This window comes from Sprattus sprattus (assembly GCF_963457725.1).
Source record: "Sprattus sprattus genome assembly, chromosome: 4".
Lineage (NCBI taxonomy): Eukaryota > Metazoa > Chordata > Actinopteri > Clupeiformes > Clupeidae > Sprattus > Sprattus sprattus.
The window spans coordinates 29,390,355-29,417,774 of record NC_137923.1 but is presented as its reverse complement, the minus strand read 5'-3'; the positions used below and the strand labels follow the sequence as shown (position 1 = coordinate 29,417,774).

The window sequence follows — 27,420 nt, the reverse complement described above, 5'->3', positions numbered from 1 at the left end:
GCCTTAGCTATGCACAGCCGCGGGTGGATGTTCAGGCCACACGACACTTAGCACGCATGAGTCTCAACTCTTCCACGTCGCTCAGTGCTGTTGTGAGTGCAGAGCTTGTGTATTCAACTGTGCAGAATACTCACGGGATGCAAACTGTTACACAGGAAATGACATACGCGTTGCTGGAAGGATTTACAGGAAGAGAATCCAGGTAATTGCAGAGTGCTCCAATGGGAAGAATGGGTCAGGTTCTTCAACAGCCACTGGGCTAAAGGCAATGCAAGAATTGTGAATTGTACAGATTGAAAGTATAGAGTAGTTTAAATCATACACCCAGAAAGTAATCCATTGAAAGGGGATATTGCAGTAAATGGACTACATTTATATAACGCTTTTCTACTCATAGAGCACTCAAAGCACTTTACAGATTAAAGCCTCAGACATCTACCCATTCATACTCCGATGGCGGAGGCTACTATCTCGGGAGTGGTTGGAGGTTCAGTATCTTGCTCAAGGACACTTCAACATTTAGTGAGGAGTCATCGGAATTGAACTAGCAACCTTCTGACCGCTAAACGACTCCTCTCACCTCCTGAACCGCTATCGAGCCCGAAACAGTGGAATAACGGAGTTATAATCGTTATGAACCGTAGTAATTGAGGCTGTTATTCCTTCCTACTCCTATTAAGCTCGGAGACGGAACAACATTATTATCTCCATCATAGTCATTATTACACCCTCTCCAGTATTTGGACCTGAATGAAGAAGGCCACACTGATGACTCTTAAAGGAGTGGTATAAATATATTTATTGAAAACATGGCTGTGAAAGAAAGCATGAACTTAGAAACAATTCAGAGTGACACACATCAGAGAAAAAAAAACAAGATCACACGTGGCTCTGAAAGTCTGCCAACAGCATGCCGTCCATTTTCAAGGACCAAAGGGAATGTTAAGCCACCCCATCACTTCCACAACTGTATGACTGACCCGGTCAACACCATTCTCCGACATTCGAGTATTCAATTCCGCAACTATGGATCAAAAGACACTAAGAGCATTCAAATCTGTTTCCAAGGGTCAACCAATCAGAAACATTGTGAGAGTAGTTTACTTAGCGACCTCATTGGTTGTAAATGTATCGAACACCTCGTCAAGCGACTGTTGCTAACGTCACTGAGGCAGATGATGATCAATTGGCCTCGTTATCTGCTATTCTCTGTTTTCCAAGCCACCTCAAATAGCCCACTATACGGCACCACAGTACATTATTCCAGGCCCCATAAGACAGGTTCAGAAGAGCTGTGACTGCATAATATATAAGACTCCATACCGTGAGACAAGGAACAAAATAACCCTTAAGCTCTCTTTTGTAAATACGCTAGAAAGGACATAGAGTTTTCATAAGAGACTAAAGTGCAATAGAAGTTAACATATTCATACAGTGGATCAGAAATACCCTATCCAGAGTTACATAAAGTCACTTCCACAGTGATTAATGGGTACCTCTTCAACTCTTCAAATTTAACTGGCTTTTGTTCTTGCTTATCATCTACAGGAAATGACATCATTAGCTCATAAGCAGATTTCAAAAAGGAAGAAAAAAAGCTTTGAATGTGAAAGGACATGCCATTCCAGGCATTTGGGGGTAGGGAAGGTATTGCAGGATTATTTGATTATCTGTGGCATAGTTCCTCAAAATAAAGTCAGTAGTATCAAATCTGTACAGTCTTTACAAACTTCTTTTTTTCTCTATGTGCCAAAACCTGTCACAGTTTACGAGTTGTCAGATGGACCACTGAAAAGGCTCAGTGGGTTCAGAGTTCAATGAGTTCCTCTTTACTGTGACCGCAACCTCTGAGATACAGGGCACCTCTGCTTCTTTCCAAAAGCTGCTGGTGTGATGTAATAGCTTTTTCTTTTTTTTTTTTTTACCTTTACCTCGCATGGCCCCAGCTAACAGGGGAAACACCTCTACCTCCACACTCTCATTCTATTAATAAGCCAACACTTCAGGACTGTCCATGTGGAGGATGTGGACAGCCACTGAAGAATGCTTGCCTGCTCCAGAAACTAATTGGTGGTGGGTTGCTATAACAAGTTTCAAAGGCTTTCATAACAGAGAGCATTTGGGCCAATCTGAAACTTCTGTTGTCCGACCTAACCACAAAAATCAAATGACTGAAATGGAGAGAAAACATAAAGTTGTTAGCTTGGGTATAACCTATATCAGAAGATCATAATACTGTGCGTGACGGTGCAGAGAGAAAAAACGAACATATTATCCATGTAATAATAGTCACATAAAACATAAGGGCTTCTTTACCGAGAATTGTTTTCTTAAACCAACAATAAACAAACATCACAAACAACTGACAACGTATTCAGACTAGGATTCATATAAGGCGTTTTTTAGAAATACGAACTAGCAGATGCATCAATTCTGAATTAATCTTTTTTGGAAAATAATCCCTGATACCTCAGTGTCCATCTAATCAAGTTCACTCTCGCACAACAGCATTGTGTCAGTCTTCGACACATCATGTTACATTACACGTATTTAGCGTCCGCTAAATGCCTTTACTCATGACACCCTGAGCCAGTTCCTCATATTCAAAACACTATTCATGATTAAAGCTTCTATAAAAAACGCTTCTAGACTGTTCTTCTAACATTGCACTGAAACCTGTGTATGATACACCTTTTTTTTAAAGAATCATTTGAAAAACATCAGTTTTTTTTTTTAAACAAGTCTGAGAAAGTGTGAAAGCTTTCAAGAGCACAAAGCATAGAAATCACAATAGCCAGCAGTCAAAATGACTGATCATCTCAAAAACGTCTTTCCATCACAGATTCACCACCCAGAGAGAAAAAAAACCTAAAATAAAATAAAACAATGCTACATCAACCATAAATGAAGAGAAACAACTCATCAGATTGGTACTTGTGCATGGAGTGTGTTTGTGTGTATTTGTGTTTGTTTCCACTCATCATAAAGTCTTAAATGTCTGTGTATCAGTGCGTGTGTGTAGGTATGTATTAGGTATGTATTAGGTGGAGTGAAATGCTGAGATGCATGTGCATGGATGCATGGATGCATGTGTGTGTTTGTGTGTGTGTGCGTGTGCGTACGTATGTGCGTGTATGTGCGTGTATATTTGTTTGTGTATGTGCGTGTAGTATATGTGTTTGTGTATATGCGTATGCGTGTGTGCGTGAATGAGTGTGTGTGTGAGTGTGAGTGTGTGGGGGTGTATGTGTGTGTGTGTGTGTGTGTGTGCCTGTGCGTGCACGTATGTGTGCATGGGTGTGTGCCTGAATGAGTGTGTGTGTGTGTGTGCACCCTGGTCACTTCTCGCGGTAGTACAGCAGGAAGGCCTTGAGCGCGTCGGGCAGGGGCAGGCCCAGGACCTTCTCCCTCAGTAGGTTGACATGGGGCTCCTCAGATTTCAGTGGCTGCTCGTCGCTGCCCTCCTTTCCTCCTCCTCCTCCTCCTCCTCCTCCTCTTCCTTAATCTCCTCCTCGATGCGCTCCTCCTCCTCACTCTCCACGCGCTGCGGGATCAGCTGGTTGCCCACAAACACGTACGTGTTGATGCGTCGCCTCCGGCAACGCCGCCTCTTGCGCTTGTGGGGCACGCGATCTGCGGCCGGGCAGGCATCCTCGATCTGGCCGTGCAGAGCACGGCGAATATAGACACGCGACAGGTCCTGCAGACTCCGGATCATGAAGGGAGCTGGTGTGGGAACACAACATTAGTCAGAAAGACCAGGACACCTGAGTCATGTCCTCTTAAAACACTTGTTACACTCTTGGGTGTGTATGTACTCATTACACCGTAACCTGCACTCCATCAAACTCATCTGTAAGGAGTGCTTTAACGCATGCGCATAGTAAAGACTAAGGGAGAGACAAGGCAGCCAGATTTATTCTGCCCCCCTGTGGCCATAGTTCAGTGGAACTCAGAAGTTTTGTAAATTAATCCAACTGCCATGTCTCATTTTGACAGTCAGGTGGCAACAGAGTCTGATGAACTTACACAAGCATTTTAACAAACTGTTTAAAATAGTGTTCAAATGTTGTTAGCTAATGGTTTTTAGCTTCTGGCATATTTTCAGGACTTTTCCTTTTCAGGAAAGTTAGGTGGTAAGGTAACGTGGATACCGATTTCCATATCAACTGCCATAACCAGAAACATCACAGTTACACCTGCCCCCTTGGGGCATAATGATGTAGTGCAGCAAGGCAGTTTGCCGGTGATGAAATAAAAGAATAAGAGCCCTTAATGATTTGTGGACTTCTTTCAACAGAATTATTGGAACATCTATCTATTTAAAAACCTTGTGTTCAATGTGTTAGGTTTAACTTTAGATTAAAGCTGTCTTTTCAGCAATAATATACACTACACATTATAACAAAATTCAACATACGTACCAAGAACAAGAATTCTGAGTTGCCTCCACATTGAATATTCTATCGAAGCAAGCGTTTTTAGGAGGAGGTTCTAGCTGTTGATTTTTACATAAAGTATTAAAAATGCCTCCAAGATGGCCTGCAAGCCTCTTCAAAGCTGCATTTTCAATGAAGGAATGCAAAGGAGGATACTGCTCCTAGTATGGTCAAATATTGAATGGTGAGCTAGTCCTATTCTATTGAAATAACTAGTGCAAATATACAGCCGCGGAAAAAATTAAGAGACCACCTCAAAATTATCAGTTTCTCTGGTTTTACTATTTATTGGTATGTGTTAAAGTAAAATGTACATTTTTGTTTTATTCTATAACCTACTGGCAACATTCCTACCAAATTTCAAATAAAAATATTGTCATTTAGATCATTTATTTGCAGAAAAATGACAATTGGTCAAAATAGCAAAAAAGATGCAGTCTCTTCAGATCTCGAATAATGCAAAGAAAACAAGCTCATATTCATTTTTAAACTACACAATACTAATGCTTTAACTTAGAAAGAGTTCAGAAATCAATATTTGGTGGAATAACCTTTATTTAAAATCACAACTTTCATGTGTCTTGGCATGCTCTCCACCAGTCTTTCACATTGCCGTTGGGTGACTTTATGCTACTCCTGGCGCAAGAATTCAAGCAGCTCGGCTTCTTTTCATGGCTTGTGACCATCCATCTTCCTCTTGATCACATTTCAGAGTTTTTTTTATGGGATTCAGGTCTTGAAATTGGGCTGGCCATGACAGGGTCCTGATCTGGTGATACTCCATCCACACCTTTACTGGCCTGGCTGTGTGGCATGGAGCATTGCCCTGCTGGAAAAAACACTTCTCAGAGTTGGGGAACATTGTCAGAGCAAAAGGAAGCAAGTTTTTCTTCCGGGACAACGTTGTACTTTGCCTGGCTGAGGTTTGTAAAAGACCATAAGGATTGAACCAAAGCCGACTGGAGGGTCTCCTAGTTCGTCTTCTCTGATGAGTCCAATTTCACAGTAGGTGCAAGACTCTGTGGCTTGTAGGCCTCTCCAGGTCTCCGTCTAACCATCAGATGACCATGTGTTGGGCAAAGCTGAAAATTGGACTCATCAGAGAAGACGAACTAGGAGACCCTCCAGTCCGCTTTGTTTCAATCCTTATGGTCTTTTACAAACCTCAGCCAGGCAAAGTACAACGTTGTCCCGGAAGAAAAACTTGCTTCCTTTTGCTCTGACAATGTTCCCCAACTCTGAGAAGTGTTTTTTCCAGCAGGGCAATGCTCCATGCCACACAGCCAGGCCAGTAAAGGTGTGGATGGAGTATCACCAGATCAGGACCCTGTCATGGCCAGCCCAATTTCGAGACCTGAATCCCATAAAAAAAACTCTGAAATGTGATCAAGAGGAAGATGGATGGTCACAAGCCATGAAAAGAAGCCGAGCTGCTTGAATTCTTGCGCCAGGAGTAGCATAAAGTCACCCAACGGCAATGTGAAAGACTGGTGGAGAGCATGCCAAGACACATGAAAGTTGTGATTTTAAATCAAGGTTATTCCACCAAATATTGATTTCTGAACTCTTCCTAAGTTAAAGCATTAGTATTGTGTATTTTAAAAATGAATATGAGCTTGTTTTCTTTGCATTATTCGAGATCTGAAGACACTGCATCTTTTTTGCTATTTTGACCAATTGTCATTTTTCTGCAAATAAATGATCTAAATGACAATATTTTTATTTGAAATTTGGTAGGAATGTTGCCAGTAGGTTATAGAATAAAACTAAAAATGTACATTTTACTTTAACACATACCAATAAATAGTAAAACCAGAGAAACTGATAATTTTGAAGTGGTCTCTTAATTTTTTCCGCGGCTGTATATTCTATCACATGTATATTTGGCCATGTTTTATCCCCTTTGTAACTCTATGGAAGACAGGCCCTAGCATAATTTACCATAGGTTTACCTGATTACATAGGTTTACCTAATTACATAGGTTAACCTTTACTACAACAATACTTAATCTCTTGACTTTTGAATAAAAATCCCAGATTTCCATTAACAACAGAAAAAGCCAGAAACCGTAATCCTGAGTTGGTCAGTACAAGGTTTCATCCTCAAAAATCATTATCATCATCATCATCATTCTCCTCAGCTCTAGAGTAGTCATGGTAGAAAAAAGATGCGTCCAGCTAAACAGCATCCTGCCTACCCCTACAGTTAGTGTCATGACGGCACTGTAGACCTCTGAAAACAATGAAAGCATCAAGTGTGCTTCCATGACCATCAATGAGCTGATGAAGAATAAAAACAGACAGACTCACGGAGTTGGACTGCCTCTAGCTTGCCGCAGTCAGCTCTGTTCTGCTGGACGAGAGGAGCGAAGGACACGGCCAGGATGTTCTTGCTTTCCCAGGAGCTCTGCCCGGTCCGGGTTATCTGAGTCAACTGCAGCAACACAGAGTGACAGGAAGCCATGGGAACACGTGGCAACCAGGGCCAAAATAGGGTTTCCTACAGGCACAGAAGCTGAACGGGTTTGAGAGTGGAGTCCTGTCTGTTGGAGTGGTGGCACAACAGTGGAGCGCATATGCTTGCAGGCTTGGATCATTTTAATAGAGGGCAATAATTGGAGTTGTACCTTGGAGGACATTGGAGTTGATGGGTTGCTGTTTTTCCCTAATTTAGCGTTTCCCATTTCTCGGTTGCTCGGTCTTGCTGCACGTTTCATGAATACAGATCTCTGATCTCAAACCACCATTAAAAAGACAGCTTGAGATTATCAAATGTAGTCTTTCCTGTTAATTTTAACGCGTTCATCAAGTTTCATTTCATGTGTTCCTTTAACCTTTTATCACAAATGACACAATTTACCAGGTCATTATTCTAACCAATCTGTGGCATAGTTTTACACAAAATACAATATACATCTTGTGTTAAGAAACGTGTCACCTGTTTGCCATACATCATACTGTATGTACTCTGTAGAGACCAAATATATAGATTTATATAAAGACTAGAGCTATACAGACACAAGAGCGCATATTTAGGGAAAGTACCCTCTACAGTGGAATCTTAGGTATACACCTGACAGCTATTCCTTGACCTCCAACAGACACGAAAATGTAAGACCACTAAGGTTCAGGTTTGGCCAGCACTCGTGTACACGGTCATTGGAAGCGCCTAACATCCAACCCAGTTCCTGTGGAAGCCTTTGAGTATGCCTGCAGCAGACGCTACGACTACAGGCCGTACTCATACCTAACGTGTTTCTTCTGCCTGCTCGAGCATGTGCTGCCGCCGCCGCCGCCACTGCCTCTCTCTAAGCGTTCTCTCCTTCAGTCACCAGACTGCACTCTGAACTCACATCCAAATTCAACATGAAGCACATATGGACTGCAGAAGGAAGTGAAGAACACACTTCACAGAAAGAGCGGGTCAGTTATTTTCACAGACAACCCATCACAGCACCAAAGCTTGTGGGAAACACATTTTGGAAAGTGCTTTTTTGTATTGCAATTTGTTTTCGCTTTGCTTCCTCTGCAAGTACCTGGTCTTCAATTGGCACGACGAGGATGCCTCCCACTTTGAGCATGAGTTTCATGTAGTTCTCATGGTCCTTCTGGACTCCAGCTCCGCAGTACATGCGATCGTATTGGTGGCTGTCAGGGGAAATTTCTAGGCAGTTTCCCACAACAAATTTTGGCTCACAGAATTCAAACCTGCAACAGAACGATAAATACATAAAACAAATACAAAAAAATAAACATAAAGAAAAATGTATAAATGCATAAACTAAGCAAATATGACTTGAATGACTATCTCTGACACATCTTCAACATCAATGTAAAAATGCTCCCGGATCATAAGTAGGAGCATGTGTTACAGTAGTCATTCCTGTAACTTTAAATCTATGCACATAAAACAAATTATAATATTTGTACTCCTTTATGGTAATTATAACTGTGAACATACATATATTTAGTTTCACTCACTTATCAAAGCTATCACTGTTTCTAATGAAGTCATCCAGCCTCTCCTTGGCATACTCCACCACATCCTTGTGTAGTTCAACACCGTGATTCACTCCAAATGGACCTGGAAGCCATTGTATGAGAGTCAACTCTGAACTCATGAATCTGTGCATCGTACTGCAACCAGTTAGGATAGGTTCAAGGTACAGTGTGTAGTTTTAAGTGGCATCTATTGGTAGAATTGTAATATAATTTCCATAATTATGTTTTCATTAGTGTCTTAATACCTGTAACTATGAATCATGTTTTCATTAGCTTAGAATGAGCCCTTTTTATCTAAATAGGGAGCGGGTCCTCTTCATAGAATCTGCCATGTTTTTATAGTAGCCCAGAGCGGGCCAACCAGAACATTGGCTTGAGATAGGGCTTTTTGCATTGTTATGCCATTTGACGGCCACCGCAGGTAGTCAGGGGTATTCAGCAACCTCACCACTAGATGCCACTAAAACTATACACAGTACAATTACTGCAATTTAACCTTTTCAATATTGTTTTGTAATCTAGTGTGTCTAAAAACACATATAAACCTGGTTGAACTTCTAAATGGGACAAAGTGTTCAAGAAAATGCTTAACTTAACACATTTTTTTAGTTAATACAGCTTCCAGTTAATACAGCTTCAACGTTTTACCGAGATCACAGGTCACACAGTTTCCACTTCATAACCTGCTGTCGCAAGAACAGCACTCTACTGCTGCTCTACGAGTCACTCAGAACTCAATTTAGAACAAACAGGCCTCCATTTGTAAACCTCTGCCTGTGCCTCATGCTTTGGAAGAGGAGATGAGGAAGAGGAGATGAGGAGTGCCGTTACCGAGGATGAGGCCCACCATGGTGCTCAGGTAGCCTGTGCCGCTGCCCAGGTTGAGGAAGGACAGTCCCTGCCGAAGCTTCAGCGCCTCCATCACCTCCGAGTAGATGCACGGTGCTGACAGGTGGAGGTTGCCATTTTTCCACGCTAGGTCCTTGTAGGCATTCTCCCGGTAACTGTCCAAGTAGTAGTCGCCGCGGTCGATGGCCCGGAAGGCCTGCTCGACCCGTTCGGTGCGGATGTACTGGGCTTCCTTCAGGTTGTCAATCAGGTCATCGTTGTCCTCCCCGGCACTCACGGCTCCGCCCATGATGCCAAAAATGCCAAAACAAAATGGACGCAAAAGCAGCCTCCCCCGCCAAAAAAAATCAAACAAACAAAAATAAATAAACTTTCAGCGGAGGGCCAGATCTTACATGGAGACACAGGCTGGTGACACAGGTAGGATCAGCTCCTGCAGGTTGCGTCAGATTGGCATCTCAAACAGGTGGTCCAAGAACAACTAAAATATGACAGAGAAAAATTAAGAATTTTAATAATAGTAATTTATTATGATATAATATTATACAAGTTTATATAATATTGCTTGTTTTATCCTGGCCAGTGCAACATTTCTTCTTCAACTGACTTACTAAATTAGAATGAAATACTGCAAATTTCAAGCTTAAAGCATAGACATAAAAACACCTTGCCGGTGGTTAAATGGAAGAATTCTGCCGGTGTGCCAAAATTGTTTGCACAAAAGCCCTTCCAGAAGTGTAGCCTTCAAATAAGCTTACACTGAAGGAGTGTAGAAAACAGAGCAGAGAAGGGGGAAGCATTCAGAATTTCACTTTTTTATTTCCCGTCACATCTGTGTCCTTTCTTCAAAACAGATGCAGTCCGACTGCAACTACCAACTGCAATCCAAAGTCTATTATTTGCATGTCAATACTGTAAAGAAAATAAAGTGTGCTCTACCAACCCTTACATGTGACGTGTATCAAATGAACAGTGTGCCGGTTTATGCGCTTTACCTTATTCTCTGTTGGATTACCCGGGCTCATAACCTTTCCCTCGTTAATACCACTGCCAGGGCAATCTTTGTCCTACTTTTTTTCTACACCTCTCTAAAATGCTGTCCTTTGAGTTTTCTGCAGTAAAAATATTGCAGGGAAAATTGGGTCAGATCATTTTTCTCCCTTAAGCCAGACAAGCTGACAGTGAATACATACCGCCATCGGCATTAGATAGCTTACCCCACAATGCATGAGAGAGAGAATATGTTGGATCTTACACACATGTACAAAAAACATAATATTAAAACCTGGTGGTAGTTTTAATTTTAAATATGCTTGTTTCAAAGACAACTACATATATAATTTTACTGGGGATTATTGTATTGTTTCTGCAGAAAGTAGAGCTGTCATTTTTTCTCATTTAAAGTGGACCACAAATTAAAGGAGGGTGAAAGAAATACATACATTCACATTCATGCATGAACACAAACACAAATACACATTCACATGCACACACAAACACACATTCACATTCACATGCACACAAACACACACGAATGGAAAGCTGTAGCAGCAAATACAGGCTAATGGATGGCATGCAATGCCCAGTCAATAATCTAAGACTAATTAAAATACAATACTAATAGAGTAATTTTATTTGTTCACAAAGACAATATTGTGCATATTAAGAAAAGTGTCTCACAAAGGCAATGGTTTAGGAAGTCATCAAGTAAATACAGTGCCCTCCGCAATTAGTGAATGTGACCAAAACAGGCTATGAAAAATTATATCTTTGCTGTTTATCTTCTTGGTCTTTCCCTCAAAAATATTCACAAAAATCTTACCATTTCATTGAAGTAAAAATCTTGAAAGAATTCATTTTTGACATTACATAAAATATTTTTCTCCAAAACATGGGTGCCACAATTATTGGCACCCCTAGAAAATCCTTTAATTAAAATCTAACTGAAGTATATAAGCAGTCATTTTAAAACATTTTGAGTTCACCTGTTTGATTAGGGACTCTTAAGTGGTCAAACATGGCTTCCTGCTTCACATAGGTATAAATATGAGGTGACACAGGCCAAATACCCTTAGTCATTCATCAAGATGGGAAAGACAAAATAACTCAGTGTCAAAGTGCGCCAAAAAGTTGTTGAGCTGCTGGAACCCGGATTTAGGGATATAAGAAAATATCTAAACAGTTGGAAATACCCACTTCCACAATCAGGGCAATAGCTAAGAAGTTAAAAGCGACAGGAGATGTAAGGAATCAGCCTGGAAGAGGACCTATCTGTAAATTGACCCCACGCACCGTGAGGAGGATGGTTCGACTGGCAAAAGAATCTCGAAGGATCACAGCTGGATAATTGCAGAGGTTAGTTACGTCCTAGGGTCGGAAAGTCTCCAGAACTACCATCAGACTGCACCTACATCACCACAAGTTGTTTTTGAGGGTTATCAGAAAAAAGCCTCTGATGTCAATCACTTTTATATTAAAATGATATGGTCAGATGAGACCAAAATAAGGCTTCTTGGCAACAAACACAAAGGTGGGTTTGGCGTAGACAGAAAGGTAGCCATACAGAAGAGCACCCCATACCCACTTTGAAGTATGGTGGCGGATCTCTGATGTTGGGGGACTGTTTTTTCCAAAGGCCCTAACCTAACAGCCCCTTCTAGGAAGCTTAAAATGGGCCTTCGTTGGACCTCCCAGCAGGACAATAATCCGAAGCACACCTCAAAATCAACACAAAAATGGTTCACCGACAGCAGAATAAAGGCTTTACCATGGCCATCACAGTCCCCAGACCTAAACCCCATAGAAAATCTGTGGAAAGAGAATGGTCTCAGATCCGTGCCATGTGTTCACCAACCTCATCACGCATTATAGGAGAAGACTTGCAGCTGTTATCTTGGCAAAGGGAGGCTGCTCAAAACATTAAATTAAGTGGTGCCAATAATTGTGGCACACCTGTTTAGGAGAATAATATTTATTTAATGTAAAATTAAAATGTTTTCTTTCAATAATTTTCTTTCAATGAAAAGGTACGATTTTTGAGAATATTTTGAGTGAAAGACCAAGAGGATAAACAGCAGACAAATATTTTTTCATAGCCTGTTTTGGTCTCATTCACTAAGGGTGCCAATAATTGCGGCGGGCACTGTATGTATTATTACTTAGAGCCTTCTACAGCCAAGGAGTGACACTGCCTTACCCAGAATGTCTTGAGAAACTACTAAAATGTTCACAAGATCAAATGTTAATAATCAATAACTCTCTCTCTGCCTCTATCTAGATATAAACAGAAGGCCCTATTTACAGTGGCTCGGAAAAGGATTCAACCCCTGTAAGGTCATCACCATTTGCTGGTTTACAAAAGATACTAACACATATTTTGCTAGTCAGTATTTTTTATTATGAACACATCTGCTTAAGTATATTTCTAATGGCTCAATACGTTATTTGTGTACTATGATTAAAAATAAATAAATTAAAACAGAAATATTCTACTTGCATAAGAATTGAACACCTATTCATTAATTCATGGTAGAGAAACCCCCTGTTGCTGCAATACCAGCCTTAAGTCTTTTCAAGTGAGACAGTTCCAGTTTTGCACATTGTTCTGCGCTGACATCTCCCAAATTCGTCTTGGTAGAATTTACATAGATTATCTAGGTTGATTGGATGGCGGTCCTGGGGCCGTATTCACAAAGCCTTTTATCTTACCACTAGGAGTGCTCCTAACTCGCGCTAAAACCTTTTACGTATGAGTAATTTCTTAAAAGTGATTCACAACGGCTCTGAGACCTACTCATACTAAGGATAATACCAACTCCTAAGCTTAAGATAAAAACTCCGTTGCTATGGATGACGACGATTCTCATGCACGAGTTTAGAAGGGGTGAGGACGGTGATTGGTTGTTGACAGGCTCTCTCATTAAAAACTCATTCGTGACGTCCCTCTAACAATCCCACTATATCAACTGAAAATAAGAGAATAACCTAGGCTTCAAATTAAGTCATATTAAATAGTTATGGACAGTGCAGTTAGCAGAATGCACACGCATGATGACAAGTTTGTGCATCCAACGGGAATGACACTTTGCACGATAAGATACATAGAAAGCGATCAATATATAATATGGCAATTGCATGTAATCAAGGCAGTAATAATTAAAGCACCCAGCAAACTGTTAGGCTATTATATTTCCAGCTCTTGACCACTTCAAATATCAGCACATACGGCCCTTCAAGCCCTCCAATCTTAATTGATCAAAGCGAAACGAGCGTGAACCGTAGCCCAGGCGAAAGCCTACTGGTCCCAGGACCAATAGCCACTGTCACCCCAGCGGCATCCAGCTGGTAAATTCTCAAAAACCTGCGACCGCTCTCCGTTGAAATGCACGAGTCATCGGTACATCCAGATCACGGTGGACGAATTATTGTAATGTGTGTCCTGTCACTGGACATTCCTGCGATCGCCATGGAATTTACTTTGATATTGTGTAATTTGGCGATTGTCCAAAAGCAACTGGATAAACTGTTGGATGATGTGGGGTCTACAGTGCGTTGATAGTTTGATGAATTAAACGGCTGACTGATGATTTCCAGTGTCGTCATTTGCGTTTTCAGCAAAGCCAAATAGGCTATCTTTATGTTTCCAAACATTTTACTTCGGGACACATCGTTGTTTAAAGGCGTCATTGCATCCCGCGCTAATTCTACGACAATATTAATACCTTCACGGTTTAAGCAATGTCTTTTATCAATTCCAAGTCGGTTGCAGCCATCTTACGATTTTTTGTGAATAGGTCTTAGTGATTTAGGAGTCCTCATGAGGAGTTTTAAGCTGTCCTAGACTTAGGTGCTACTTTTAGGGATAAAATATTTTGTGAATTGCTCTTAGTAAAAAAAATTAGGAGTCCTACATTTAAGACTGACACGCCCATTATTTTTAGGAGTTTCTCCTAAATTCGCCACTTATGAGCTACTTTTAGCCCTAAGATTCTTTGTGAATACGGCCCCTGGACTGTAGTGCCACAGATTAACAGTAGGATTTTAATTAGGGCTTTGGCTGAGCCATTCCAGCAATTCTGATATTAATTGTACCGTCTTTGAGACACCACAGTGTTGCTTTAGCCCTGTGCCTTGGATTACTGTCCTCCTGGCAGGCAAACCCTCTCCCAAGACACAGTAGACTGCAACAGGCGTCCTTGTCATATTGTGTAGAATTTATTTCCATTCATTCTCTCTTCAATTCTGAAAAGTTTCCCAGTTCCTGCAGACATGAAGTATCCTGACAGTATGATGTCACCACTGCCATATTTCACAGCTGGGATGGTATTTCTTGTAGCATTAGCCGTGTTAGATTTATGCCCTGTCTAGCGCTTTGAGGATGGGCCAAAAGCTCTTATCTGTGCTCATGAGAACATTAAAAAACCTTTCCCCTAGCTTAAGCAACCCGCCATATATGCTTTAATGTGGATCTCCTAAAACAATGGGTTCTTTCTGCCACCCTCCGACAGAGTCCAGTTGCATGGATAGCTATTAGGTTTGGGGGCTCCTACACCTGCACCCTAATTACAGCCACTGGACACTGAACTTTTCTACAAAGCATCTGGGGGGTGTGATGCAACTTCCACTTTCTTCTCACGGATTCAATGGTGCTCAACTGGACATCAAAACACTTATTTAGATATTTTCTTGAGTGGAGTCTATTCCACACTTAAGCACTAGAATCACCATGTCTCTTTAGTCTTAGTTTCTTCTGTTATTTTATAATCTGTCTGATGACCCTTTGACAGATTGATTTTCATATTCAGAAGGAGATCTGTACTTTAACCACTCATGCGTAGTACCTAATTAAGTTATGGTCAAATGAATGGCACCTCTGTATTAATTGTGAATAATTTGTCATTGGTCTTAATCTGGAGCTCAAACACACAGGAGTTTGAATACTAATGCAAGTAGTAGGTTTCAGTTTGATCACCTTTTATTTGTTTTTAATGTTAGCAGAAATATGACTAATATTGCCTTGGGAAATGTTCAACAGCATAAATATTCAAAAAATAAATATTGAGTGAGAAGATATCTGTTTATATCTTTTGTAACAGTTGAAATGGTGATATCTTTCGGGGGGGTTGTATACTTTCGCAAGCCACTGTATATGGCTGTGAATTGTGCCAGGCTAGATATAATGTTGAGCATAGGGTCTAATGTTTGCCAGCGTGTCCTTAGATGAAGAGACCTAGACTAGAGTGCTGCAGGGTTGCGCAGGGCTGATTAGGGGACATACCCTGAACAGCAGCCAGAACAATATCCTGTTCTGTGGATGAGGAAACCCAATGATCTGTATGGTGGAGGATGCAGGTCACAGATTCCAGGCTTGCAACACCCCACTGCAATCACAGGCACAGTGAAATTAGATACATAAACACATGGGCAGAGGGAGCCAATGCTGTATGGGTTCCTTTGAAGGAACTGTGTGTGTGGAAGACCATGTGTTTGCACAATGCATCAGGATGAATTACACAGGCAGGTCAAACTATAATAACACTAGTGAACAACATGTCTTATTTTCAGAATAGGATTGAGTGAGGAACAGACTGCAAATGCACGTTGTGGCAAATGGCTACCTTTGCAAAACTCCTAATCCCTTGTCATTTACTGCCAAATCTTAAAACAACTCGGATTTCATCTCTATTGAATGAGAAATGTACACTGTTTGAACATAGGTGTTCTCTCAAGAAGTATGTATTAGGGTCAGGGATAAAAGAAGGCAAAAGGGTACAGCCTGTGATGACAAACTCGCAAGGTGGGCTGTATGGCTTCTAGAAAAGTTGATTTGAGTCTCGGGAAAATCAATGCGGACTAAAATGAATGCCATCCTCCTATTTCCGGTATCAAAATGTAGTTGATTCTCAACGGAGCAAATGTGCAGCAAACCAGAGTGGCGCGGCGGATGTTGGAATTTAGGCGCAGGAGAATAGCAAATGTACTGAACTCAACATAACACATTGGGAGACCTCAAGCAAGTCGTGCAATGCCTGCCACATCCGCACTGCGTGTGGGCTCTGCAGAAACAAAGCGGTGTGGCACTCAAATGCTCTGGTAGCTGAATTTATGTGGGCGATGTGATGACACTGTAAAGCCCGCCGTGTCTGGTCCCTCATAAACAAAGACGAGTGTCCTACCTGTGTCAACGGAAAAGAATAATGAATAGCTGTTTTTCAGCGCTAAAGCTTACCCTGCTGAGTCGTATTAGCAAGCTAATGCCATGTAGCGTACGCAGAAAGAACTAGCAGGTACTTCGATAAGAACAGCGCACTCGGGGAAGATGACGGTTTTATAACAACGAGTAGGCTAACAGGAGATGCGTAGGCTAGCTTGCAACTTGAGCAGTCGAGGTGTTGTTTACTTTTAGTATGACTTCGAAAATACATCTAGAGGACAGTTCTGCACATTGCGAAAACACTTTTATTTGCAGAGATGAGCCTGCTTATTGATTGTTACAAACTCCAAATAATAACGATTATGCGATTACATTCAATTTAACAAGGTGAAATGGAGTCACGCAAAACATAACTGGTATCGCTTAGCTAAGCATTTAACTTGTATGTATTTAATGAATTTAACGTTATTTGCGCTAAAAACAGACGTTTAACGAATGATTATTTTCACGATTCATCAGCTTGGCTAACAACTAGAATAAGGTTAGCGATGCTACTTTATCAGGCTCTCATCTCGCGTCGCTGGTCGTAACCCTTGAAATTCTGTTATTAAGAGGATTTTGTTTGCTCTACTGTCGATAAATGTACAACAGGAGTTAAACCTAAAGCCAGTACGCAACACAATGGTAATGTTTGTTCACTTCACATCACTAAAAAGGTAGACCTAGCAAGGGACTTGTCTGCTATAACAAACAAAATGTCGACATCATAACAATTCAGGAAAAAAAAAATCCACTAACCTGATTCGCTTTTATCAGCCTCAGTCAATGGAGTAAATTAAGTCATATGTGTACTTCTAACACGATCTAGAGAGACACTGCCGTATGGTGCCACAGACAGCTCACATAAATATAGTTTTTTCGAAGAGGGCCGATTGCCGCTGTCTTTTCTCCAGGAACAGCTGAGAGGATGTAAACATATGTCACGTGTTTGACCCAGTCCAGACAGACGTGTTTTCGCGGGATGACAAGAATAGAATTCTGCATGAACCACACACGCACCAACAAGACCTGGCCAGTGGCCACCAACCCGAGATCCAAGCTATGAAAGCAAGAGTCAGCGATACTGGAGAACATACATACATATGTGAACTAAACATCCAAACAAGTAGGCTACACCACTCAAATAATCCTTCAAAGCCCCCCAATAGAGTTTGCAAGTCGACCGGAAGTTTGCAGTTTTTTTTAGTTTTAGTGCATTTTAACACTTCCTGGTTCCAACGAAAAACAATCTTGTGAAAAAATGAAGGTTTTCGCACATAAAGATGTTGCTATCAATATTTTACAACAGCAAAGGACGGACTAGTGTGAGACAGGGTGATAGCCATGGTTACAGACAACTCTTTACCAAAGTCCTTGCAGCGCCTCTGTCTTTACTCACCCAGCGGTTTCTTATGAAACTCACAGGTCCAGTGCCTGTGATTTATTCTATGCAACTGATTGTGGCTTTCAAATCCTTAGGCAATCAATGTATTTACTTAATGCTGCAATGTGAAAGATTTAGGAGGATGTATTAGCATTAATGGAATATTGTGTTCATAATTATGTTTTTATTAGTGTACAATGGCGTGTAACAATTGCCGTATACAACTCGTCGCTTTTGTGCTTCACTGGGCCTAAGTGCTGCCCGATTTTTATTCAAATGGAGCTACACCGCTTTCAATACAACACCCAGTGTAGCACTTTCTGCACGGATACAAAGTAGTGTTTAGAGCCCCCAAGTGCACCACGGTCACGTGATCAATCAAAAAGGCCAGCCCAAACAAATATGTCCTCATGTATGTAATGCGCCCTCTCCCTCCCATCGGCTTACATCCGGTCAGTCCATTCTGAATGTTAAGTTTGAGGTATTTATTAGCATGTGGTCACGCTGTCGTGCGCCACCAAGGCCTTTCTTTTAGACTGCTCAGGTTGAGTGGAGGACTTTTGGTTCACTGCTCAAATCGGTGTGGCCTAAAGGTGGAGCACTATGTTGGTCCAGTTGAATAGGCCTCATTTCGTTAGCTTAGAGTGAGCCCTTACATCTACATAGGGAGAGGGTCCTCTTCCACAGAGTGTGCCGTGTTGCACCACCATGTTTCTACAGTAGCCCAGAATGGACAAACCAAAACAATGACTAGTGAGCTTCTTTTGCATTTTTATGGCATTTGACAGCCACGGTAGGTTCTCGTACATGCTTGGAGAGCGAGTATTTAGATGGTTGCAATTCAGCAATGATGCCACTTAATCCTTACAAGTTAACTTGTAACACTTATAATCTCTGATTGGAAAAGATAACTGGTTAGCTTCTGATCAACTTGTGAAATTGGTAACACATTAGTTAAGTGACTTACTTTGTAGTATGTTATTTCTTGTTGTTAGCAGAGGGAGAGCAACAGACATACACTATATGGACAAAACTATTTGGCCACTCCTGTCAATTATGGAATGTTGCAATTATGTGTATCTGTTGCACTCCTACCTCTCACAAACAAGTAAAAGCCAGTCTGAGATTTACTCGTCTGGTCTCGTGCTCAGTCACTCTTTTTCTCTTCCTCACTTCTTCCAACAACGCCTTCTTCGGTCTCTTCACTGACTCAATGTAATTATGTCCAAACAGAGAATACGTAGCTAGCTGTTTTTGATTGCTAGCTGAAGGGTCTGACCATGGATGCTGGTGTGTGACATGGTGCCGTAAAGCATTACACAATTCTCACACACGCACACGCACACGCACACGCACAAGCACACGTCACACACACACACACACACACACACGACACACACGACACACACACACACGGCACAAACACCATTCTCCCTATTAAAAGTAATTGTGCCATCAAAATTAGGAGGTATATCACTTACTCTGAGGTTACTTAAACCATGAACTTGGAATACCCCCAGTGACGTACTCCAAAAAGCGTGCCAACATTCAGCCCCAAGCCAAACGGCTGTCTTCAAGTTCAGCTGTTGGTGTTCAGTTTATTATGGGTCAGCGGTGAAGGTAGATCTTATAGCTTGCTTATTTTATCTTGTAAGGTAGAAACATGGGCCTTTGTAGATGTACAATGTTGTTGTTATTATTATTATTATTATCATTATTAGTGGTGGTAGTAGTAGTGTTCCAATTTATTTATACGACTGCTTGCAGTGTAGTTTACCCTTACCCTGCACTTTTCAGTACCACTATATCACAGTATATTCTGGGGATTTTTTACGGTATTGGGGTTTAATATCATCCCTCTCATAAGAAACTTAATATTGAATACTTAATGTATGCTTCACGTTCATCTTTACTAAGGCCATAGCACCTAGGATTTCTGCACAGGCCTACTTCAGATTGACCTCAAAGGGCCTGTAATATTCCACTCTGTTGAGTGAGGTGAACCAGGAGCAGAGCATGGTGAGAGCACTCAGCCGTGATGATGTAGCGCAGCAGACAGCAGCTCATCAGGGGCACCAGGTGAGCACTCATGGTGACATGTGTCATTTACTGTATGTCAGGTGTGAGCTTGGGCATTTTAATGAAGTATGACACATTGGTCATTTGAAGATACTGTAGTATGGTGCTCAGGTAAAGAAGTGGTTTAAAAATAATAAATTCAGCAATTGCACGACAAAACATCCATATATAGTAATATATTGTGGCAAAAAACTAGGAATTACTGATTGACAAAGATAACAAAAGTACATTTATACCAAGCAAACCACAAGCTTAAGATATTGAATTGAGAGACCTAGTGAGTTGTAAGGTAGCAAGTCTCTTGATGGTTATTAACTCAACCTATTAAGTATAAAGACATAGGAGCTCATTGCAATTCAAGTTTTTAATGATATATTGAATAGAAAACTCAATTACAAAGGTAATTTTCGGTCTGCACAATTATTTCCAGTCTAATGCTTAAGGCTTTTCTATGCCAAACAACCCCATCTAGTGGACATTCTTATTCTGGCAGGTATGATATACAGCGGGTGAAATAAGTATTGAACACGTCGCCATTTTTCTCAGTTAATATATTTCCAAAGGTGCTATTGTCATGAAATTGTCACCACATGTTGGTAACAACCCAAGTAATTCATACATACAAAGAAAAAAAACAAATACATTCAGAAATTAAGTAATGTGTATTAATGTGAAATAACACAGGAAAAAAGTATTGAACACATGAAGAAAGGGAGGTGCAAAAAGGCATGGAAAGCCAAAAAAACTGCTGGAATCTTTCAGTAATTAGAAGGCAATCTGGCCCCTAGTCAGTGCAAATTAATATCCCAACTGATGGCCTATAAAAAGGTGTCTCATTACCAAGGTGTCACACAAGAAGCAACTCATGATTGGTAAAAGCAAAGAGCTCTCTCAAGACCTTTGCAACCTTATTGTTGCAAGACATACTCATGGCATTGGTTACAGATGCATTTCTAAACTTCTGAATATTCCAGTGAGCACTGTTTCGGGCCATAATCTGGAAGTGGAAAGATCATCATTTCACCATAAACTGGCCACGACCAGGTGCTCCTCGCAAGATTTCTGACAGAGGAGTGAAAAGAATTATCAGAAGAGTTGTCAAAGAGCCAAGGACCACTCGTGGAGAGCTTCAGTAAGACCTGGAATTTGCAGGTACAGTTGTTTAAAAGAAAACAATAAGTAATGCACTCAACCCCCATGGCCTGTATGCACGCTCTCCACATAAGACTCCATTGCTAAAGAAAAAGCATGTTGAAGCTCGTTTAAAGTTCGCAGCACGAAATTTGGACAAGCCTGTGAAATACTGGGAGAATATGGTCTGGTCAGATGAGAGCAAAATGGAACTCTTTGGATGACATAATGCACACCATGTTTGTAGGAGACATGGCACTGCACATCATCCCAACAGTGAACTTTGAAGGTGGGAACATCATAGTGTGGGACTGCTTTTCAGCATATGGTACTGGCAAATGTCACACAATTGAAGCAAGGATGAATGGAAAAAATGTATCAAGACATTCTTAATTAAAATCTGCTGCCATCTACCAGGATGATGAAGAGGTAACGAGGGTGGACATTTCAGCAAGACAATGAACAGCCAAGGAAACTCTCAATTGGTTTCAGAGAAAGAAAATAAAGCTGCTAGAATGGCCAAACCAATCACCTGACTTGAATCCAATCGAAAATCTATGGAAAGAACTGAAGATCAGAGTTCATAGAAGAGGCCCAGGGAACTTTCAAGAATTGAAGCCTTTTTGTGTTGAAGAATGGGTCAAACTCACATCTGAGCAATGCATACAAGTAGTTTCTCCATACAGGAAGCGTCTTGAAGCTGTCAAAGGCTTTTGTACAAAGTATTCAATAAATATCAGTAAGCTTGTTCAATACTTTTTTCCTGTGTCATTTCATATTATTAGACATAACTTAATTTCTGAACTAATTTGTTTTGGTTTCTTTGTATGTTTGGATTACCTGGGTTGTTACAAACATCTGGTGAAAATTTCATGTCAATACCACCTTTGGAAATATATTTACTGAGAAAAATGGTGACGTGTTCAATACTTATTTCACCCGCTGTATGTACTGTATAATGGAAAATATACTAAGCTGCGGCTGTGGCTGTGGGTCCCTGCTATAGAGAGCTGACATTACAGTATACATTACATATGCCCTCAGGGGAACTGGAGAGGAGCCATCGCCGCAGACTGGTGAATCACTTTCAGTCCACGAATCTCTCCATGCACTGAGTTACCCCCAGGGGGAATTCACAGGATGTTGCATGTTGTGAGTTTGAGTGATGTGAGGTAGCTGCAGAGACTGATCAATTTAGCAGATGCAGTCAGGTCAAGGAGGACAGGAGGTTAAATGAGTGCACGGGCCTCAGCATAGGCAAAGGCTCTACGTTGGGCTCTTAAATTAAATTTAACTTTACTGTCATAGGTAAAGTCACATGCGTGAGCTTGGTGACTGAATATTTATTCGTTTTTGTGCCAGGAGGTGACTTTGTGGTAAGTGGTAGGCACTAGGCAAGACAGAGAGCTCAGCTCTAATCTCAAAACATATTCTGTAAATTGAATGGTAATATGCTGAGGTGATGTCGTAAAAACAAACACTTAATTTACAGTAGGAAGCTCAAGGTCAGTTTCATGACAACTCTGCCCCACAGAAAACCAGTTAGGCAATACTGCCAGGCAACAAAATTCACATCCTAAAATAAAAAAACGAAAATAAATGAGCAAGTCTAACTGAACTGAAGAATGGGTTTGTGTAAGGTCTGTGTTCTGTCCCTGTCTTGTTTCATTGTATGTATCCCTTGTGTTCTCACGTGTTCCTTCTTTTGTGTTTGTTTACCCTTGTCTCCTCGTGTCTGTCTCCTCACGCCCTTCCCTTGTTATTGTGCTTGTGCTGTTCATTAGTTTGTCTCCCTTGTGTGTCATGTGATCTTTGTTGTCTAGTCTTTGTGCTTCCTTGTTCCCACCATGTGCTTTCCACCATGTGCTTCCCTGTGTTTGTTTGTGTATTCCATGTGCCCTTGTTGTTGTCCGTGTCTCCACCCCTCACCTGTTCCCAATAATCACCTGGTTTGTTTGTCTTATTGGTTTCTCCTGTGTCCTGTCAATTCACCTCGTTTAGTCCACCTGTGTCTCCTTGTCTGCCCTGCCTTGATTGTTTTCACCTGTCCCTTGTTATCTGTTGTGTGTGTATATATAGTCCTTGTGTTCTTGTCTCTCGTTGCTGGTTCGTCATTAATGTTGCGTGTTGCTTCTCAGTGTTCTCAGTGTTCTCAGTGTTCTCAGTGTTCTCAGTGTTCTCAGTGTTCTCAGTGTTCTCAGTGTTCTCAGTGTTCTCAGTGTTCTCAGTGTTCTCCTCGTGTTGACCCTGGACTGTTTTCGACTTCTCTATTGCCTTTGCCCTTTTGGATTGTTTGCCTGCCATTGGACTGCTTACCCGTGTACCGAAACCTGGACAGTAAAAGTTTATTCTTTATTCTACCCCTTGTGTCTGAGTCGTGCTATTGAGTTCACACCCCAACCCCAATTCGTAACAGTACGAACCAGCCAAGATGAACTCAGCCGACTCAGACCCAAGCCTGATGGATGACCCTTATAGCCAGTTTTTTGATTTTGAGAACAAGGCCATAGATCTGCTCCCCTGGGAGATCTTCTGGCATGGTGATTCAGCGAGTGAGGACTGGGTCGACGATGACGAGCTCTCAGAGGGTGAGTGGCCTGAGAGAGAAGTCATTGAACCAGTTCCCCCACCCGGTCCCAGCCGAGATGCTCGGTTTATGGGTAGCCGGTTGGCCATCCGGCGAGCCCCATTCAGAACACCACCTCTGGTCTCGTCCCCTCCGCTTCCAGCACCCCCGTGTGTTATTAAGGAGGATGATGTCAGTGGCTGGATTGATGGGGGTTTTATATTAGGGGATCGGTTTTTTGAGAAGCCAACCTGTGCTGATGACTGGGAGGATTATGACTCGGAGGATGATTCGGATGAGAAGGAGGAGATGGACACAACTCCCGTCCCTGCTCAGATGACCTCCGTTGCTGCAGCATCTAGGACTCTATCTCCAGCACCTCCTGCACCTCCCACACCAGTACCAGTGCCAACTCCCCGGCTGACTCCTGCACCTCGTCGAGCCCCAGCTCCCCAGATGACCCCTGTGCCTCGTCAGGCTCCAGCTCCCAGGCTGACCCCGGCACCTCGTCGAGCTCCAGCTCCCCAGCTGACTCCTGCGCCTCGTCAGGCTCCAGCTCCAGCTCCAGCCCCAGACCCTGAGCCATTCCACACTCCTGCAGCTCCTGCTGCTGCTGCCTCCGCAGCTGCTACCCCTGTTGCTGCGCCTCCCGCAGCTGCTCTTCCTGCATCCACTGCAGCTACTCCTGCTGCTGCTCCCTCAGCAACCGCTGCAGCCACTCCTGCTGCTGCTGCTCCTCCTGCAGCTCCTGCTGATACTCCTGCAATTGCCCCTCCTGCTTCGTGCGGGGCGGCTGCCTCCGTACCTGCTCTGCAGATTACTGCCGACTCAGACACTGTGCTTGCTGCACGGGTGGTAATGTTGAGTCAGCAATCCACCTCCATCTGCCTTGTTATGAGGGGAATGACGGAGCGAGAGGAAAAGGCCCGGATTTTCTTCAGCCTACTAGCGGCGGAATTCCAGCAGCTCCTGGCATGTTGGGATTCTCTTGTTGCACCCCCTTCTTCTCCAGCTCCAGATCAATCTCACCTGGATTCCGTCTCCAGGGTTTCAGCTCCACTCTCCACTACGGCTCTGGCTTCAGCACCAGTTTCATGTCTCCTCGCCCCCGCAGCTGTAGCTACTGCTGCCTTCACAGTCGCCTCGGCTACACTCGAAGCAGCCTCTGCTGCTGTCACTCTCGAGGCAACCACTACCGCTGCCACCATGAGGACCGTCTCTGCCGCCCTTGAAGCAGCCTCTGCGGCTGCCACCCTCGAAGCAGTCTCGGCCGCCCTGGATACTGCCTCTGCAGCTTTAGAAGCAGCTTCTGCCGCCCCCGAAGCAGCCTCTGGTGCTGCTGCCCTCGATGCGGCCGCTGCCGCCCTTGACGCAGTCTCGGTCGCCATCAAAGCAGCCTCTTACGCTGCCCCTGATGTCCCTTATGTAGTTACTGCTGCTATCGCTCCCGAAGCAGCCTCTGACGCTACACCTACTGAAGCAACCTTTGACGCTGCCGCCCCTGTGGTCATCCCTGATGTCCACGATGTAGCCTCAGTTGCTACCGCCTCGGAAGCATCCTCAGACGCTGCCGCCTCCAAAGCAGCCACTGACGCACCCGACGTAGCCTCAGTTGCTACCGCCCCTGAAGCAGCCTCTGACGCTTCCGCTGATGGTGACCCCACTGAGGCCTACGCCACAGCAGATCCAGCCGTTGCAGACCCCTATCTCGCAGTCACCGCTGCAGACCCGGACCTCGCAGTCACCGCTGCAGACCCGGACCTCGCAGTCACCGCTGCAGACCCGGACCTCGCAGTCACCGCTGCAGACCCGGACCTCGCAGTCACCGCTGCAGACCCGGACCTCGCAGCCACCGCTGCAGACCCGGACCACGCAGCCACCGCTGCAGACCCGCACCTCGCAGCCACCGCTGCAGACCCGCACCTCGCAGCCACCGCTGCAGACCCGCACCTCGCAGCCACCGCTGCAGACCCGCACCTCGCAGCCGACGCTGCAGACCCAGACCTTGCAGTGTCCCGTTCAGCTGCAGGACCAGCAGAACCCTCTGCCGGCACTGGTCCAGCAGCACCTCCTGAAGGCGTCGCTGCTGACGACTCTGTCGCCCATGTCCCCAGTTCCCCTGTCCCCAGTTCCCCTGTCCCCGGTTCCCCTGTCCCCGGTTCCCCTGTCCCAGGTCCCCCTGTCCCAGGTCCCCCTGTCCCAGGTTCCCCTGTCTCAGGCTCTCATGCCCCTGTCCAGAGTGCCCCTGTCCAGAGTGCCCCTGTCCAGAGTGCCCCTGTCCAGAGTGCCCCTGTCCAGAGTGCCCCTGTCCCGATCCCCCCCAGATCTCCTCGCCCCCATCAAGGCTCCTAGTCGCTTGCCTCATTTTGGGCTCCTAGTCGCCTGCCTCACTCTCCTAGTCACCTGCCTCATTCCACCCGGCCTGCCGCCAGAAACTCCGTCCCTGTTCGGCTGTTCCCCCGGTCGACCACCAGAGACTCTGCCCCTGTTTGGCCTCCCGACAGCCCAGCCACCAGACATTCTGCCCGTGCTTGGCCGTCCACCCAGCCAGCCACCAGACATTCTGCCCGTGCTTGGCCGTCCACCCAGCCAGCCACCAGACATTCTGCCTGTGCTTGGCCATCCACCCAGTCGGCCACCAAATTCTTCAGCCGTCCACCCGGCTTGTCACTGGACTCTTGGTCCCTATCCCGCCTGCCTTGCTCTTGGCCCCCTCCACCCACCCTACTGGGACTTGTTAAGTTTGTTTTGGGCCGTCTGGCATCCGGCCCTTAGAGGGGGGGTACTGTAAGGTCTGTGTTCTGTCCCTGTCTTGTTTCATTGTATGTATCCCTTGTGTTCTCACGTGTTCCTTCTTTTGTGTTTGTTTACCCTTGTCTCCTCGTGTCTGTCTCCTCACGCCCTTCCCTTGTTATTGTGCTTGTGCTGTTCATTAGTTTGTCTCCCTTGTGTGTCATGTGATCTTTGTTGTCTAGTCTTTGTGCTTCCTTGTTCCCACCATGTGCTTCCCTGTGTTTGTTTGTGTATTCCATGTGCCCTTGTTGTTGTCCGTGTCTCCACCCCTCACCTGTTCCCAATAATCACCTGGTTTGTTTGTCTTATTGGTTTCTCCTGTGTCCTGTCAATTCACCTCGTTTAGTCCACCTGTGTCTCCTTGTCTGCCCTGCCTTGATTGTTTTCACCTGTCCCTTGTTATCTGTTGTGTGTGTGTATATATAGTCCTTGTGTTCTTGTCTCTCGTTGCTGGTTCGTGATTAATGTTGCGTGTTGCTTCTCAGTGTTCTCAGTGTTCTCAGTGTTCTTCTCGTGTTGACCCTGGACTGTTTTCGACTTCTCTATTGCCTTTGCCCTTTTGGATTGTTTGCCTGCCATTGGACTGCTTACCCGTGTACCGAAACCTGGACAGTAAAAGTTTATTCTTTATTCTACCCCTTGTGTCTGAGTCGTGCTATTGAGTTCACACCCCAACCCCAATTCGTAACAGTTTGAAGAGTAATACAGAACATAAAAGGCTTTGTCATCTCTCAGAGGCTATATCTTTTTAGCCTAAAACTATTGTAAATCAGGCAACCACTTCAGTCATTCAAGGTGGCTGTGCTGCTACCATGGTGATGTTTTTTTCCCAGCCCCTGTCTCCCATGGCTTCCATCCACATAGCTAACATGGACCAGGTAGCACATGGCCTTCGGGATCACTATGCTTCATGAATGATAGATGCAGACCTTAACTCAACCTGCTCAGGCCCTGAACACCTCAAAGAAGCACTCAGAAATCTATA

The 27,420-nt window shown here is 43.6% G+C and overlaps 1 protein-coding gene across 1 annotated transcript; it reads right to left on the bottom strand.

Annotated features, from left to right (window-relative positions):
- Positions 1–971: 971 nt before the first annotated feature.
- On the bottom strand, positions 972–17,382 carry pcmtd1 (protein-L-isoaspartate (D-aspartate) O-methyltransferase domain containing 1). Its single transcript, XM_080836110.1, is given in 8 exon segments — positions 972–3,467; positions 3,470–3,726; positions 6,750–6,873; positions 7,976–8,147; positions 8,421–8,523; positions 9,273–9,771; positions 15,568–15,670; positions 17,242–17,382. Coding segments are annotated over 6 exon segments (1,092 nt in total). The 5' UTR covers positions 9,580–9,771; positions 15,568–15,670; positions 17,242–17,382; the 3' UTR covers positions 972–3,338.
- Between the last annotated feature and the right edge of the window lie 10,038 nt (positions 17,383–27,420).